Source organism: Ictidomys tridecemlineatus, chromosome 8 (assembly GCF_052094955.1).
Source record: "Ictidomys tridecemlineatus isolate mIctTri1 chromosome 8, mIctTri1.hap1, whole genome shotgun sequence".
Taxonomy (NCBI): domain Eukaryota; kingdom Metazoa; phylum Chordata; class Mammalia; order Rodentia; family Sciuridae; genus Ictidomys; species Ictidomys tridecemlineatus.
In genome coordinates, this window is record NC_135484.1 from 45,486,125 (window position 1) to 45,500,635 (window position 14,511).

The 14,511-nt window shown below is 33.0% G+C and overlaps 1 protein-coding gene across 5 annotated transcripts in view; it reads right to left on the reverse strand.

The window, feature by feature from the left end:
• Kpna5 (karyopherin subunit alpha 5) overlaps nucleotides 1-14,511 on the reverse strand; it is a 37,490-nt gene that overhangs the window by 22,718 nt on the left and 261 nt on the right. For all 5 annotated transcript variants that reach the window (XR_013424921.1, XR_013424920.1, XR_013424919.1 and 2 more), the window contains exons 2-7: nucleotides 8,774-8,907; nucleotides 7,506-7,607; nucleotides 7,284-7,383; nucleotides 5,942-6,036; nucleotides 2,423-2,554; nucleotides 245-333 (exon numbers count right to left, since the gene is read on the reverse strand). Coding sequence is in view for 2 of the 5 variants with exons in the window: in XM_078019339.1 (XP_077875465.1) it covers nucleotides 245-333; nucleotides 2,423-2,554; nucleotides 5,942-6,036; nucleotides 7,284-7,383; nucleotides 7,506-7,607; nucleotides 8,774-8,907 (652 nt within the window). In the remaining 3 variants the exon portion in view is untranslated. The remainder of the gene's footprint in view (nucleotides 1-244; nucleotides 334-2,422; nucleotides 2,555-5,941; nucleotides 6,037-7,283; nucleotides 7,384-7,505; nucleotides 7,608-8,773; nucleotides 8,908-14,511) is intronic.

The window sequence follows — 14,511 nt, forward strand, 5'->3', positions numbered from 1 at the left end:
TTCTGGTTTTACCTACTTTCAAGCCACTGTGGGCATCACTAAACAAAATTAGAAAACACTGCTGAAAAACTTAATTGTATATTGTAAAATATAGTAGAGGAGTCAGTAGAGTGCTTGCATTGTATGCACAAGGCCCTGGTTCAATCCAGCACTCCCCCCACCCCCACACACACAGAAAGTAGAGGATATAGTTTTCTTAAAGTAGAATTAATTTAATTGGAAAAAGTTTAAACAAAGCACTTACTCTAAAAGAGGTGGAAGTATGTCACAATTCAAAACAAAATCTCTGCATTCCGCATTATCTCCTGCAATATTACCAAGTGCCCAAACAGCCTTAAAAAAAAAACAAGAAAAAATTATACTCTTAAGATAATACCTTAATTAAAATACACCCTTAAGAATGATACTTTAGTACAGAATGAACAAAAATCACAATTTTCTACAACATGTGAAAATGAAAAGTAATGTCAGAAAGAAATGAACATTTTAGAAATTCAGGTTTATAATTTTAAACAAATTAATTATAAGATAAAGGAATTTTAAAAGTTCTTGTATGAAAAGACAAAAGATATCTACTCAGGAAATTTTCCAATTATTTATACTAGAGGCTTGTTCCTATGAAAAGAAACCTTCTAACTAGTGGATCTGTAAAACAGGAAAAGAAAGAGACAATGCATAGGGCTGGGGATATAGCTCAGCTGGCAGAGTGCTTGCCTTGCATGCACAAGGCCTTGGGTTCAATCCCCAGCACCACAAAAGGAAAAAAAAAAAAAGAAAGAGACAATGCATAGAAAAATAAAGTAGTAACTAACATGAGAATTAGATGAATCACTGAAAATAAACTTAAGATTAGTCAGATTTTACTATCACTGTAAAGATAAATGGCGGCAAAGATCAAATTATTCACTCATTAAATTTTAGTTAGAAGAGAAATTATGCAAATACAAATTATTATTTTATTATATTCTCACTTTGAATTTTTCCTATAAATACAAAAGTACACACTATTTTTCAATTGGGAAAATTTTAATTTAACATTTTAAACATGAACTAAGACTTCTGACTTCTAGTTTAGATATATATATTTTTTTAAATTTTTGAAAGAAAAACTTGTAAAAAATAAACATAAACAGGGCTGGGGCTGAAACTCAGTGGTAGAGTACTTGCCTAGCACATGCGAAGCACAGGGTTTGATCCTCAGCACCATATAAAAATAGATAAATAATTTTAAAGGTATTGTGTCCATTTACAACTAAAAAAAGATTGTTAAAAAACAAACAAACAAAAACTCTTTTAAAGTAAAGGTATTTCTCATCCTAGGAAGTATAATATTCTCTCTCTTTTTTTTTTAAAGAGAGAGAGAACTTTTTAATATTTATTTTTTAGTTTTCAATGGACACAACATCTTTATTTTTTTATTTTTATGTGGTGCTGAGGATTGAACCCAGAGCCCTGCGCATGCCTGGCAAATGCGCTACCACTTGAGCCACATCCCCAGCCCTATTATATTCTCTTGATGTAGATATTATTTTTAGAGACCAACTTTGAAATATGTAAAAAGACCCTTAGCAATTTTAGATCTGTTGATAGAGTAGTCATTTTCTCTAAAAAATTGAGAGGTATAAGAAAATTGCATATAGTGATGTTCATCACAATAATTTTAATACTGGAAATAAATGTACAATCAAGTAATTGATAGCAAATTATAGAAAATATCTGAGTTTATACTGAGTAATCAGGAAAATTTTCTTGGAAGAATAACTAATATATAAGAAAAAACTCCCAATATTCATATTAAGTAGTAGATTTTTTTTTTAAAAGGTGATGAATGGAATGGAATGGTAGAGAGATCTATAGATCAACATGCATAAAAATGATGTGAAACAGAAATACCAAAATAACTTATGTTCTTTGGATGGTATAATTATATTTGATCAAATTTTCCCTCTTACAAGAAAATCTTGAAAATATATTCATGAAGTACATTAAAAATGGTTCTATTCAAAGTAATGTAATAATTAAAAACAGAAAAATATAATAACCACTCCCCCACACACAAAATAATTAGTTAAGACTGACCCAGCTTTAAAACCTACCAGCCATTCATGATTTCAAGTAAACTATTAACTTTTCTGGGTCTCAGTACATTGTTTTGTAAATAAAAAGAGTGCTTCCTATGCTAGCTGATATCACTCTTACTAAGAATCTAGAATTATGCCCCAGACAGTTCATTCTTTTACCCTTCTAATCTGATACTAAAAAGAAATTACTGTTTTTAACAAGTGCAATGTACAAATTAGTCACAAAAAATTACAAATCATAATTACAAATGGCATTTTCAAGATAAAATTAATACCTAGCATACATAATAAGTTAGAAACTTAACTTACATAATACATAATAAGTTAGAAACTTAACTTACCTGTTCCTGAACATCTTCATGTTCTGAATTAAGAAGTTTGATAAAAATTGGAACAGCCCCAGTTTCAATCACTACCTTGGTATGCAGAAAAGTTCCAGATGCTATATTAGTTAGTGCCCATGCTGCTTCAAACTAAGGTAAGAGAGTAAAATAAATAAAACCATGAAAAAAATGTCAGAAAGGAGAAAAAAGGAAAAAGAGAAAGAGTAAAAACATAACTGGACAAGTCTGAGAGAAAGACTGACATGATTAATAAGATCAATTTTGTGAAGTCAGATTTCATAGATGAAAACTCTTAATTAAGAAAAACAAAAGTATTCTTCAATCTGTAAAAACAAGAACTGAGAAGGGATAAATGGTAATTTACAAAACCAACAATATATAACACACTTTAGTTAATAAAATTGCTGATGTTTGAGAAGTATTCTGAAGAAAGTTCAAAAATAAATGAAACACTACTTTATAGAGCAACAGAATCATAAAAGGAACTTGTTTCCGTAGGTAGCAAGTAGCCCCAACCTCTTTATATAAAAAATAAGAAAATGAAATTTTAGGGATTTTAGAGGTATTTGTTCAACATCAAGATTTCATTATTAGCAGAGACAGTACTAGGATTAATGATGATCTTTTAAGCAGGAGAGTTTCAAAGAAGTTATTCACATCAATTCAATTAGAATTTGGATAAATTTATAATTATGATAGAATTTAACAGCAGATAATAAGAAAAATTGAAACCATGGCTCCCAAACAATAAAGCTGTAAATTAAGAAAGCAACATACAAATTCACAGGCAAACTAAGCAATGACTATAGCTTAAAACATTGAAGAGACAGCTTTCCTATTACGGTAGATATCATCATTAACAGAAATTGCACACAAAACCATTACTGAAATACTGAAAAGTATAGTTATTGTTATGTGCAAGACTAAGAAAAAATTTAAACTAAAAAGTAGTGGAGACCATAGTTGTGACAAATTGTAAATAATGAAATAAATAAAAGACAATTAAGGGGTTGGGTTGTAGCTCAGTGGTAGAACACTTGCCTGGCACATATGAGGTACTGGGTTTGATCCTCAGCACCACATAAAAATAAATACATAAAATAAAAGTACTGTATCCATCTGCTAGTAAAAAACTACACATATATTTTAAGAAGACAAAAGATTACTCCACAAAATTCTCCATTCATAAACCTACTGAAGAACTGTGAAAAACTAGAATGCATATGTATGATTAAAGAAAGAAATAGGAACTTTCTAAAAAGGAAAAAAGAACTTCTATTCAGTTCAATTTCACTTTTACTATGTGGCAATAATGCTAACTCTTCTGATTTGTCAAAGAAATAAAAAGAAATCTGGATATTCATTTGAAATTTCCCAATTTTTAAAAAGTCTAATTCACATGTTTTAAAACATGTGTGCAGGCAAACAAAACATGTTTGCAGGTCATTCTGGATTATACACCCCACACAGATTTTAGACAGACTAATAGCCTGAACTAATATTCACATACATAGTATGGCGCTATCCCAAGGTTACACTATTGTATTTCATTAGGTATTAATTATAGTAACTAATAAATATCAAGTTCCCTAAGTCTTGAATACACTATGCTATTCTCTCAACCTAAAACTATTTTCCTACTCTCAGCTCACCAAACTCTCCTTCGCCTTCAAGACTATTTTGGGAAGTCTTCCTTGATTCACCCACACAGAATAAGTTGCCAAGTTCACAGTGTTTAAGAACTATCATATCATATAATATTTTGGAACTATAATCTCATATAATATTTGACTCAAGCTAGTCATTTTTTTTTTTTTGATACCAGGGATTAAACTCAGGGTACTTAACCATTGAACCACATCCCAGCATTTTCTATCTTTTATTTTGAGACAGGTTCTCCCTAAGATGCTTAGGACCTTGCTAAGTTGTTGAAGCTGACTTTGAACGTCTCAGCCTCCGGACCTGTTGGGATTATAGGCGTATACTACCACACCCAGCACAATCAATGATTTATTCATATCACTCATTTCATTTCACTCCCTTACAATTAAAGAGCTATATAATAAACTAGATATCAGAATACTCAGGTGTCTGGAATCTGGGCTTTTATATAAAGTCATTAGACTAGATCTCATGATTTCTGATAGAAAATAAATGAGAGTAAAAAATCAAACCAGAAAATAAAGTAGCCTTTTCCTCAAAGACCCTTATTATACACATTCTCAACAATTTTTCACATTCACATGTGCTATATATTCCTCTGCTTATGTGAAGGCTTTTCCCAAATTATTCAGGTAAGTAATTATTCAGGTAATTAAGTTGTAAATCCAACAACTGTCAAATAACATTCCCTCATTAGTGACAAAAACAGCTAGGTGCTGAGGCGCTCAGTCACAGAAATGTGGCAGAGCTTTCTCCTTCCTTCTTGGGTTCTAGGGTCAGTGTCTCGTGCATGGGTGTGTCTTGCTACAGCCCCATGGGTGAAGCTATGCTCACCTGTTCCTTTGTAATATAACCCCTTGCCCTGTTTAGGATAGAATCTTCCATGGAAGTGCCTTGTGTGTGTCCCCTTCTCTTACTGTGCCCTTGGGTGTGGCCTACCCAGGTGTCAGTCAACCTGCTGACACTATACATCATGAAGATAGACTCAGCCCCCTAAAACCTGACCCTTTGCCTCATTTGAATAGCTTCTCCTCAATAAAAGGGGTCAGTACTCGCTTTCATTCTCTCTTTCTGCGGACCCTTAAGGTCAGAGGAGATGTCACAGTGACTCCAAACAAAAAGGTACTTGTGTCTCTTGTGTGGTTATTTTGCGCACCCAGTCAGCCCCGTTCAACTGGAGTAATCCCTGAGCCATTTGGTCTTAAGAACAGAAACCCGACAGTTAGGTAAAGGTTTACTGAATTCCTCAAACTGATAGAATTCCACCCTGTACTCTTACTTAAGAATTTACTCAGCAATAAAGTCAGGGAGGATAAACTGTTTGGTTCTTTTAAAAATTAAAATATTTGCAAACTTTGGTAATTTTCCACTAGAAGCAAATTATATAGAAGACATCTTAAATCATACATGATTGAAAAGTAATGCTCTTTGGGAAAAAAAAAACTTTAGTCACATTTTTACTAGATTATACTAATTTATTCTTTGTTTCAAAAAAGGAACTAATTGATTAGTTAAAATGTTTAAAAGGAAAAAATTATAACTGTGGTTAACTAAGAAACAAAACTAACTTAACCATTGGGTTAACATTTTAGTTTGAGGTTTTGAAGGATAACAACCATAGAATTTTTATTAACATTAATTAAATCTTATATATTTTAAAAATATTGCTTAATAAAATAACAATTCCTAGAGGAAACAAGCAAGGAAACAGGGCAAGACAGATGAGAAGAATGTTTTCCTTTAATTGCCAAGTACTTTCTGAATGCTTATAATATAGTCAGTATTGAAGAATTTTAATATGGAAACTTCAAAGTCATTTCTACAAGAGATTAAGAAAGAAAACTTCAGACTCACTTGTAAGGTACAATTTTCATTTCTTTCAAGGAATTTCACAAATCTCTGTACAACTCCTGGTTTCTGTATAACTTGATCTATTGGTGGATTAGGTTCTAAATATCAAAAAAAAAAAAGAAATCAGTTAATATATAAACACAAGAAGCTACTTAGCTGGTCCCTGTTTCAATTATCAGGGCACATAAAATAACTTTAACTGGATATAACTGAGGACAAATTTTCTCATAATTGCAATTTGATTGATTGATTGAGGTGCTGGGGAGTCAACCAGGCAGCAGTCCACCACTGGGCTATTTCTCCAATCCCACTGCAATGTTTTTTGCAAAGCAAAAATTAATTGCAGTGATAGGAGATTTAAAAAATATTTTCTACACAGTTAAGTTGAAAGCTATTAAGGAACTCACCTTTACAACATGGAAATATTTTAATCCAATACTCAAAACACCAACTGAGGGATAAAAGGCCTACTAATTCTTTCCAATACTTCTCTCAATTTTAAGGACATCTTTATTCCCTCTCATCCACTATATCACTTTGTAAATATGTGTTCAGAAAATTTTAGATCGTATAATGATTTTTATAGCAGTATTTATGATAACCAAAAACTTCAGGAAAATGTAAGGCCTGACTGATTAAATTACTACTTAACATTCACACTCTATAATGTCCTGTTACCATTTTAAAAAATCATGTCTGAAAAACACTTTTACAAGAATATACAACCTTATTTCTTGGTACCAAGATCTTTTTTCTTGTTTTAAAAAATATTTTATTAACTTTTGATGGACCTTTGTTTATATGTGGTGCAGAGAATAAAATCCAGTGCCTCACACATGCTAGGCAAGCATTCTAGCATTGAGCCATGACCCCAACCCTACCAAGATCATTTTTATATTTGCTTTTATTTGGTGGGGGGGAGGGGGCGGCTACCAGGGATTGAACTCAGGGGCACTCAACCACTGAGCCACATCCCCAGCCTTATTTTGTATTTTATTTAGAGACAGGGTCTCACTGAGTAGCTAACTTTTGCTGAGGCTGGTTTTGAACTCAGGCTCCTCCTGCCTCAGCCTCTCGAGCTGCTGGGATTACAAGGGTGTGTCACTGAACCCAGCTTTATATTTGCTTTTTAAAATTCTTTCATATTTTGCAATTTTTCCACAATCAATGTTACTTTCATAATATTTTTTTAAAATAGATATTATTTTGAAAGATACTTTACAGAGAAATGAAGACCTACTATATCCAGCAAAGGTATCTTAAATAAAAAAAAAAAAAACACTAAAACAAAATTCTATCACAAAATCCTATAATATCAAATAAGCATACTGAAAATAATTCTTGCCTTTAGAAAGCAGCTTTCTAAATTTCTGTGTTGCTGTTAGCTGTTGTTCAGCATTATTAGAAAAAATCATTTGAACCATATCTGTGGTGATAACTTCTTCCTAAAACACACAAAAGAAAATTTAATTTTTTGCATGACTAGTATCTTTTGCAAACACTGTTTATGAAATATTGTTGAGGTACAATTAAAAATACTTTTTTTTTTTTTTTTTTCAAAATATACCTCTGGAATGGGTACAGTAGAACTGATATCTGGATCCTGGATAGGACTTTCTAACATAAAGTCGTCATTTCTGGGCAAAGAGACATTTCTGCGTTTGAATAACTGCAATAAAGAGAAATCAATGTAAAAACAAATCCATTTCATAAGGAGATAACAGATAGCATATTAACTGAGTTAATATCCCTGTTTATTAATTCAGGAATAAAAATGAAGAGGGGGGGAGAAAGGAAGAAAGAAACATGGTGAAGCCATGAACATAGATTTATAGCTACATTTCTTAAATCAAAAATAAGAAAAAAATCTGGCTATATTCTTTGTGGTTCCTAACTAGTACTGCTGTTCTTCAATCTGTTCACACTTCAACAGGATTTTTTTTTAAGTGCCTACTATAAATATTAAGATGTGAAAGACACCACAGAGTGAAAAATCATAGATCATATTATTAATTGATTAACTGATTGTGATATTGGGGGTTAAACACAAGGGAGCTCTATCACTAAGTTACATTCCCACTCTTTTTCTCTCTTTTTTTGAGACAGGGTCTTGCTAAGTTGTTCAGGCTGTTTTCAAACTTGCATTCTCCAGTCTCAGTCTTCCAAATTGTTTGGATTACAGAGTATATCATCAACTGACTTTTTTTTCTACTTTCTTCACCAGTCTTCTAAAAAACTAGTTTTAATTTGTAAATATGAGGGCCAGACCCTCCTATTTATTTGTATGTATTTCTAAATCTAAGTAGATCTTGGAATGAAAAATGCTGAGAAGTGCTCTCTAAATGATTTTCTATACTTTATGTCACATCTGCAAAATATAAACAAAGGAGACTTAAAGAGATCAGGTTGATGAAACTATAGGAGGAACAGAATGAATGAATAATATGGAAGATTACTATAATTAACTTAAAAGATGAAAACCACAAAGCAGTAAATAAACATAATTAATGTTTTCTAGGAAGCACATTTTAAATGAAAAATGGCAGTGATCTAAATGAGTCAAGAGTAAAAATAAAGTGGGGTAGAAACATGATAACATGAAAAGTTTATCCATAAAATGAAAAATCCTTTCTATAAGTGACTAAAAATTGCACAGGGATTTTAATTCATAAATTTGCAAATATTACTCCTGGAATCTAATAAATTAAAAAGTGGATTTACTTATAATCAATTTTTAAGTTTCCACTTAAAGTTACCTAAAAATCAGCAATAATTAAACTTTTCAACCTCTGTAAAAATTTTCTCAAACAAAAATAAATATTTAAAAATACCGACCTGTTCTTCCCTTTTTTGTTTTCGAAGCTGTATTCCTTCTTCTTCTCTTCTTCTACGCATCTCTTGAGGATTTAGGGCTTTATTCTTATAACTTTTCATTCTATAATTATCTTTCCCTGGACTAGCCATGGAATCTTAAAGAAAGAAAGAAAAAAAACAGACATGGATAACTCTCAAAACAACATAAAACAAAATAAGATAATTCCTCTAGAGCAACTAAATTCAGGCTCACGGATTACACAGATCTCAAAGATCATTCTGAAACTCATGTCCAAAGAGCAAAATGAGCAAATATTTTAGGAATTACATGTTTGTCATAAGTTTGTTTTCTGTTACTTTACCAAAACACCTGAAGTCAGAGTAATTTATTTTAAGAGGTTTATTTAGTTCAAAATTATGGAGGCTGGGAAGGTACGGGAATCTTCTTGGCTTGTGGATAGGGCAAGAAGTTAGACATGTGCAGAGGGGAAGGGAACAAAGATGTTGACTAGCTCATAAGATCCACATTTGTGAGAACTAATACATTTCCAAAAAAAGACATTAATCCGTCTTAATGGGCCCAACTCTGAACACTGTTACATTGGCAAATTTCCAAATTGAGTTTTAACAGAGACAAATCATGTACAAATCATAACAGTATTAGACAAATAACAAATTTTAATCTAAATACAAAGTTATTACCCTTATTTCATTAAGATGCAACAACCTTCCTTACTCTCTTACCTCCCATGGTACTTTGACCTTTCTGAAGTAGGATGTATTTTACAATTGCTGTAAGTCAGGAAATAATAATGAACTATTTAGATAATCAAAAAAGAAAAAAAAACACTTCTAAATTATAGCTTCTGACAAAATCAAGAAATAGCCAGCACTAAATAGTCTTATTTTCAATGAAATACAGTAGCAGGATTCAATAAGCATACCTCAAATATTTACTGGGGTCTGGCTTCTTTCACTTACTTAAGGTACTGTCTTAAATACTAAGGCCACAATCTTCATAACCTGAGTTATAACTACAATGTCAGTTCTCAGTCCTCCAGTAATAATTAGTTCTTTCTCAATATTTATACATTCTATCTTTAAAGTTTTGCTACAATTGTATTTCAAAATATATATACTTAAGTATATATAAAAATATAATATAAAATTTTATATCTGAAGTATATGTACTATTATGAAATGGGCTGGGGCTGTAGCATGCCTAGTATGCATGAGGCACTGGGTTTGATCCTCAGCATCACATAAAATTAAGGTATTCTGTCCCTCTCCAACTACAAAACAAATTTTTAAAAAAATTAAAAGAAAGAAATTTCATGTTTGAAGTATATGTGCTACTTGTACTTTAAAAAATGAATTGCATAAGTAAACATTACATTGATAGTTTGCTTTATCTGATATGAATACTAAAATAATGATACTGTATCCTTTTCTGGATTTACATATGAAGAAAAATCAGTTTAAAGCAGTGTTCTCACTTAAGTTAAATATGAGAGATAGTTACTACCTAGTATGTTACTCTGATGAATTCAGAGGCTAACAACTAAGCCTAACAAGATGATATTATCAATCAGCTTATGAAGTAAACACAAAAGGAGAGGCTGGCTTCTATCCAGCATCCCAGACAGAGTAGACAGACTAATAAAGGGGAAGATTTTATTGTATAATAAAATACAAAATACATATGCATTAAATCCTATAAGAACATCTTGAGGCACTCTGAATGGCTTCACTGTTATTCTATCTTGATGAGACAAATTCTCCAGGGAAGAGGATAGAAAGGAAAGAGAAGCAACAAGCATTTCAAACAGGACTATACACAAAAGCAATGTTTTTGGAAGAACCCTGGCATAGCCAGGTGCTGTGATACTTGCCTATAATTCAGGAGGCTGAGACAGAAGGATTACAAGTTTGAGGCCAGCCTGGGCAACTTAGGGAGATCCTGTTTCAAAATTTAAAATTAAATAAATACAAATAATAAAATATCCCCAGTACCAATTAATAATAATGATAATAAAAAGAAGCCTTGTACAGTCTCAGAACAGGAAGGAATCCAGTGTACCTGAACAAAAGGATGCAAGAGAAAAGGGACAAGAAACAAAGCTTTAAGGGTAAAACATACGTGGTTCTTGCAATCCAGTTTGGAAATTTAGATTTGATCCTAAAGAATAAAATCAAAGATATTAAGGAAAAAGTTGTCTCAAATAGTACAGGGAGAGAAAAGAGAGATGCTGAAGACCTAAACTATATTAGTAAAATAAAAATATAGAAGATAAGTTAGATTCCAGAAATATTTCTGAAACAGATTCAGTAAGATTTAGAAGCCAAATTTAACAGATATGTAGTAAGGACTAAAAGGAATTGGAGTATGACTTCATAGTTTTTAAGCTTGAGCCATTTCAGTATTATGATAAAATAACCCAAAACAGGGAATAAACTTGAAGGATCAAGAGGATCAGAGGAGTGGTTATTTTGTCTGCCTGCTCGTTTCTGAGAGAATAATGATGAATTCAGTTATTTTAAGTTCATTTTTAAAATTACATTCAGTAAAGATCACTTTGGTTTGTAGTTCTTTAAATTGAACAAATGCATAGCCATAAAACCATCATAGTCAAGACACAAAAGAGTTCCTTTACCCCTAAAAAAATTGCCTCATGCCTTTCCTATTAACCCTCTCCCTAGCCCAGCTCCCATGCTTCATACTTGGGAACCACTGATTTGTTCTGTAGCTGTATACTTATACTTTTCCCTGAATTATACATAAATGGAATTGTATAGCACTCAGTCTTCTGAATCCACCTTCTATTTGCGTCATCCCTGCTATTGGCATTATTGTTAGTCCCTTCCTATTGCCAAGGAGCATTTCACTGTTGGGATGGATATATCACATACCTATTTGGTTTTCAGCTAAAGGACATTTGATTTGTTTCCAGTTTTAGGAGGTTATAAATAAATCTGCTACAAAAATTCACATACAAATGTTTCTGTAAACATAAGTTTTTTGATTCCTCTGAAGTAAATATTTAGGAGTAGAACTGAAGGATAATATGGTAAGTGTGTATTTCACTTTATAAGAAACTGCCAAACTGCTTTTCAAAGCTACAATACCATATTGCCTTCTCATTGGCAATATATGAGAAAGAGTTCCAAATGTTCTGCATTCTGTCTCCACTTGGTATTGTTGTTAATTGTAGCCACTGTAATAATTATATACTGACTCTAATACATAGGTCCTTACTGATCATCTAATATCATGGAGAGTTATAAAAAAAATCATCAAAGGAGAACTCTTGAGGAAATTCACATTTTAGCAGAAAAACGGAGAAAACTTGAGGTCATTAGTAAAGTTTGACAAATTTCAGTAGTGATAGAGCTAGAGGTAGAATGGAATGGACTAAAGATTTGAGAATGTGGGCTGTGGGTATAGACCAGTGGTAGAGTGTGTGCATTAGCATATCTAGTGCCCCGGGTTCAATTCATAGCACCCAAGAAAAGAAGCTAGTTTGTGTCTTTGAAGTTAACCCCTGTGTATTCTGGAAATTAAAATGCATTTATATTTGACCAAAATTCCTTTTTAAAATATTTAATGGATTTTAGCAATATTGTATGCACTTGTAAGTAATCATCATTAGAAACTGTTCAATCTTAACTTTTTAAAAACGTTTAGTATTACTCTTATTATCTTATATATAAAGAAATCCTCTATCTCACTAAGAGCTTAAGCTCCAAAAGGAAAAAGAGAGATCAGAGTTTATTACAAAGCAAACTAGGCCTCAACATTAGTTGCTGAAATATGACCAATAAGTGGAAAATATTGTAATGAGAATATTCATGGCAATAAATCTCTCAAGATATTTAGCACCTATATGTATCACATTTTCTAGACAACCTCTAAGCTTTTTTGATCACACATCTTTACATATGTAAAATGTGTGTGTATTCATCCTCAATATTTATTTCTAAATATCTATTACTATGCTAATATACTACCCCATCATAAAATTACAAAAAATTTTATTGTTTTAAAAAGGACATTTTTAGTTGGGTGTCATGGCAAACGCCTGCAATCCCAGTGGCTTGGGAGGCTGAGGGAGGAGGAGTTCAAAGCCAGCCCCAGCAACAGTGAGGCGCTAAGCAACTTGGTGAGACCCTGTCTCTAAATAAAATACAAAATAGGGCTGGGGATATGGCTCAGTGGTCGACTGCCCTAAGTTTAATCTCCAGTACCCTCCCCAAAAAGGGAAATTTTTAAAAAGATGGTTCTAATGTTTTCTTTCTACATAATTGGATCATTTTGTGTCCCCAAACTGGTACTACCACACACACGAAATCTACATGCTACTTCTGAGACCGCTAACCTAGGTAACCAGACTAAAACATTTAACAGAAATGTTTCAATATAAATTTGTTATCCAAATAAAATATAGCCCCCAAATTCATATATCACTTTTCCCTTTTTCTTCTATAGTATGCTTCTTACTTAATGCCTGTGTTTTCCTGTCTTGCTTTAAAGGTGATGTGAAGGCCAAGGAAAATAATCTCTAAAGATGTCCCATCCAATGAAATTGTTTTATTCACAGGAAAATACAATTTAAAAGCCTGATTCAAAAGCTGGGGGCATTTGAGGATGGGGTTGTGGCTCAGCAATAGAGCACTTGCCTGGCATGTGTGAAGCCCTGGATTCGAATCTCAGCAACACATATAAATAAATAAAATAAAGGTCCATCAACAACTTAAAACAATCATTCTTAAAAAAAAAAAAGCTGGGGCATTATAAGTTACTTTAAATATAGAAAAAAAGCTGTACAATCACGTTAAATTTGCAAAACAAGAGAAATTTTTTTCACTCATAAGCTTAATTTTTTTACCCAGTTCTTAGAAAAATCATGTTTAAGTTAAGCAAATAATTAGAATCTGAACTTAGTATTTTCTTTTTTTCTGATATCTGTCAACTGAATTTTTCCTGCCAGTAAAGACTTCATTTCCACGTATCTGACCTTCTCACTAGAAAAATTACAAAACTGTACCAAGAGCTAAGCACCCACCTGACGCCCCTACAACCAAACAAGCAGTACTTAGTTCTGAAGACAGAGGCGTTCCTTGCTCACCAGGAAATCCTCTTTCCTATAAAACACGAGTCATTATTGAGTACCGAAATTGCGAGATGTATTCAAAAAGGTCAAGAGTTAATGTCAGTTCCATATTTTTGAAGTACATCGGCGTTTAATGCTTTCAAATCCTTACACGCATTATCGATTAAACACTATTAAATTTTTCATCTTGGAATGGAGACGTGTGGAAGCCTGGACTGAGCGCTCTCAGGCCAGCAGGTAGAAGAAGAGCAGCTGGAGGAGGTAGAACTGCTTCACGTAGGTAACCCCAGGATCCTGTCTCTTGCACTGTGGCATTTCCATAAACTCCCAGCCACTGGTTACCAGGTGTGAGCAGCAACCTTTGGCAAGACTACGTATGGAGAAGAACCACCCAGAAACGGTGAGCGATTGAGGTGTGAGGTTCAGATCCGCTGCCTAAAGCTCCTTCCAAGGACCAGCCTGGCTGTCAGAAAGAATCTCTCACCGCGCCTTCTTATCTACAACGGAAAGTCGGGCTGCCACGCCCCCACGACTGCTGTCACCCTCTGGAAAATCTGAGAAACACCCTGTTAAGGCCAGGTCCAGAACCCTTCGCAAGGAAACGAGTCAATAAAAACAGTGGCCACAAGAACTAATGGAATTCAAAAG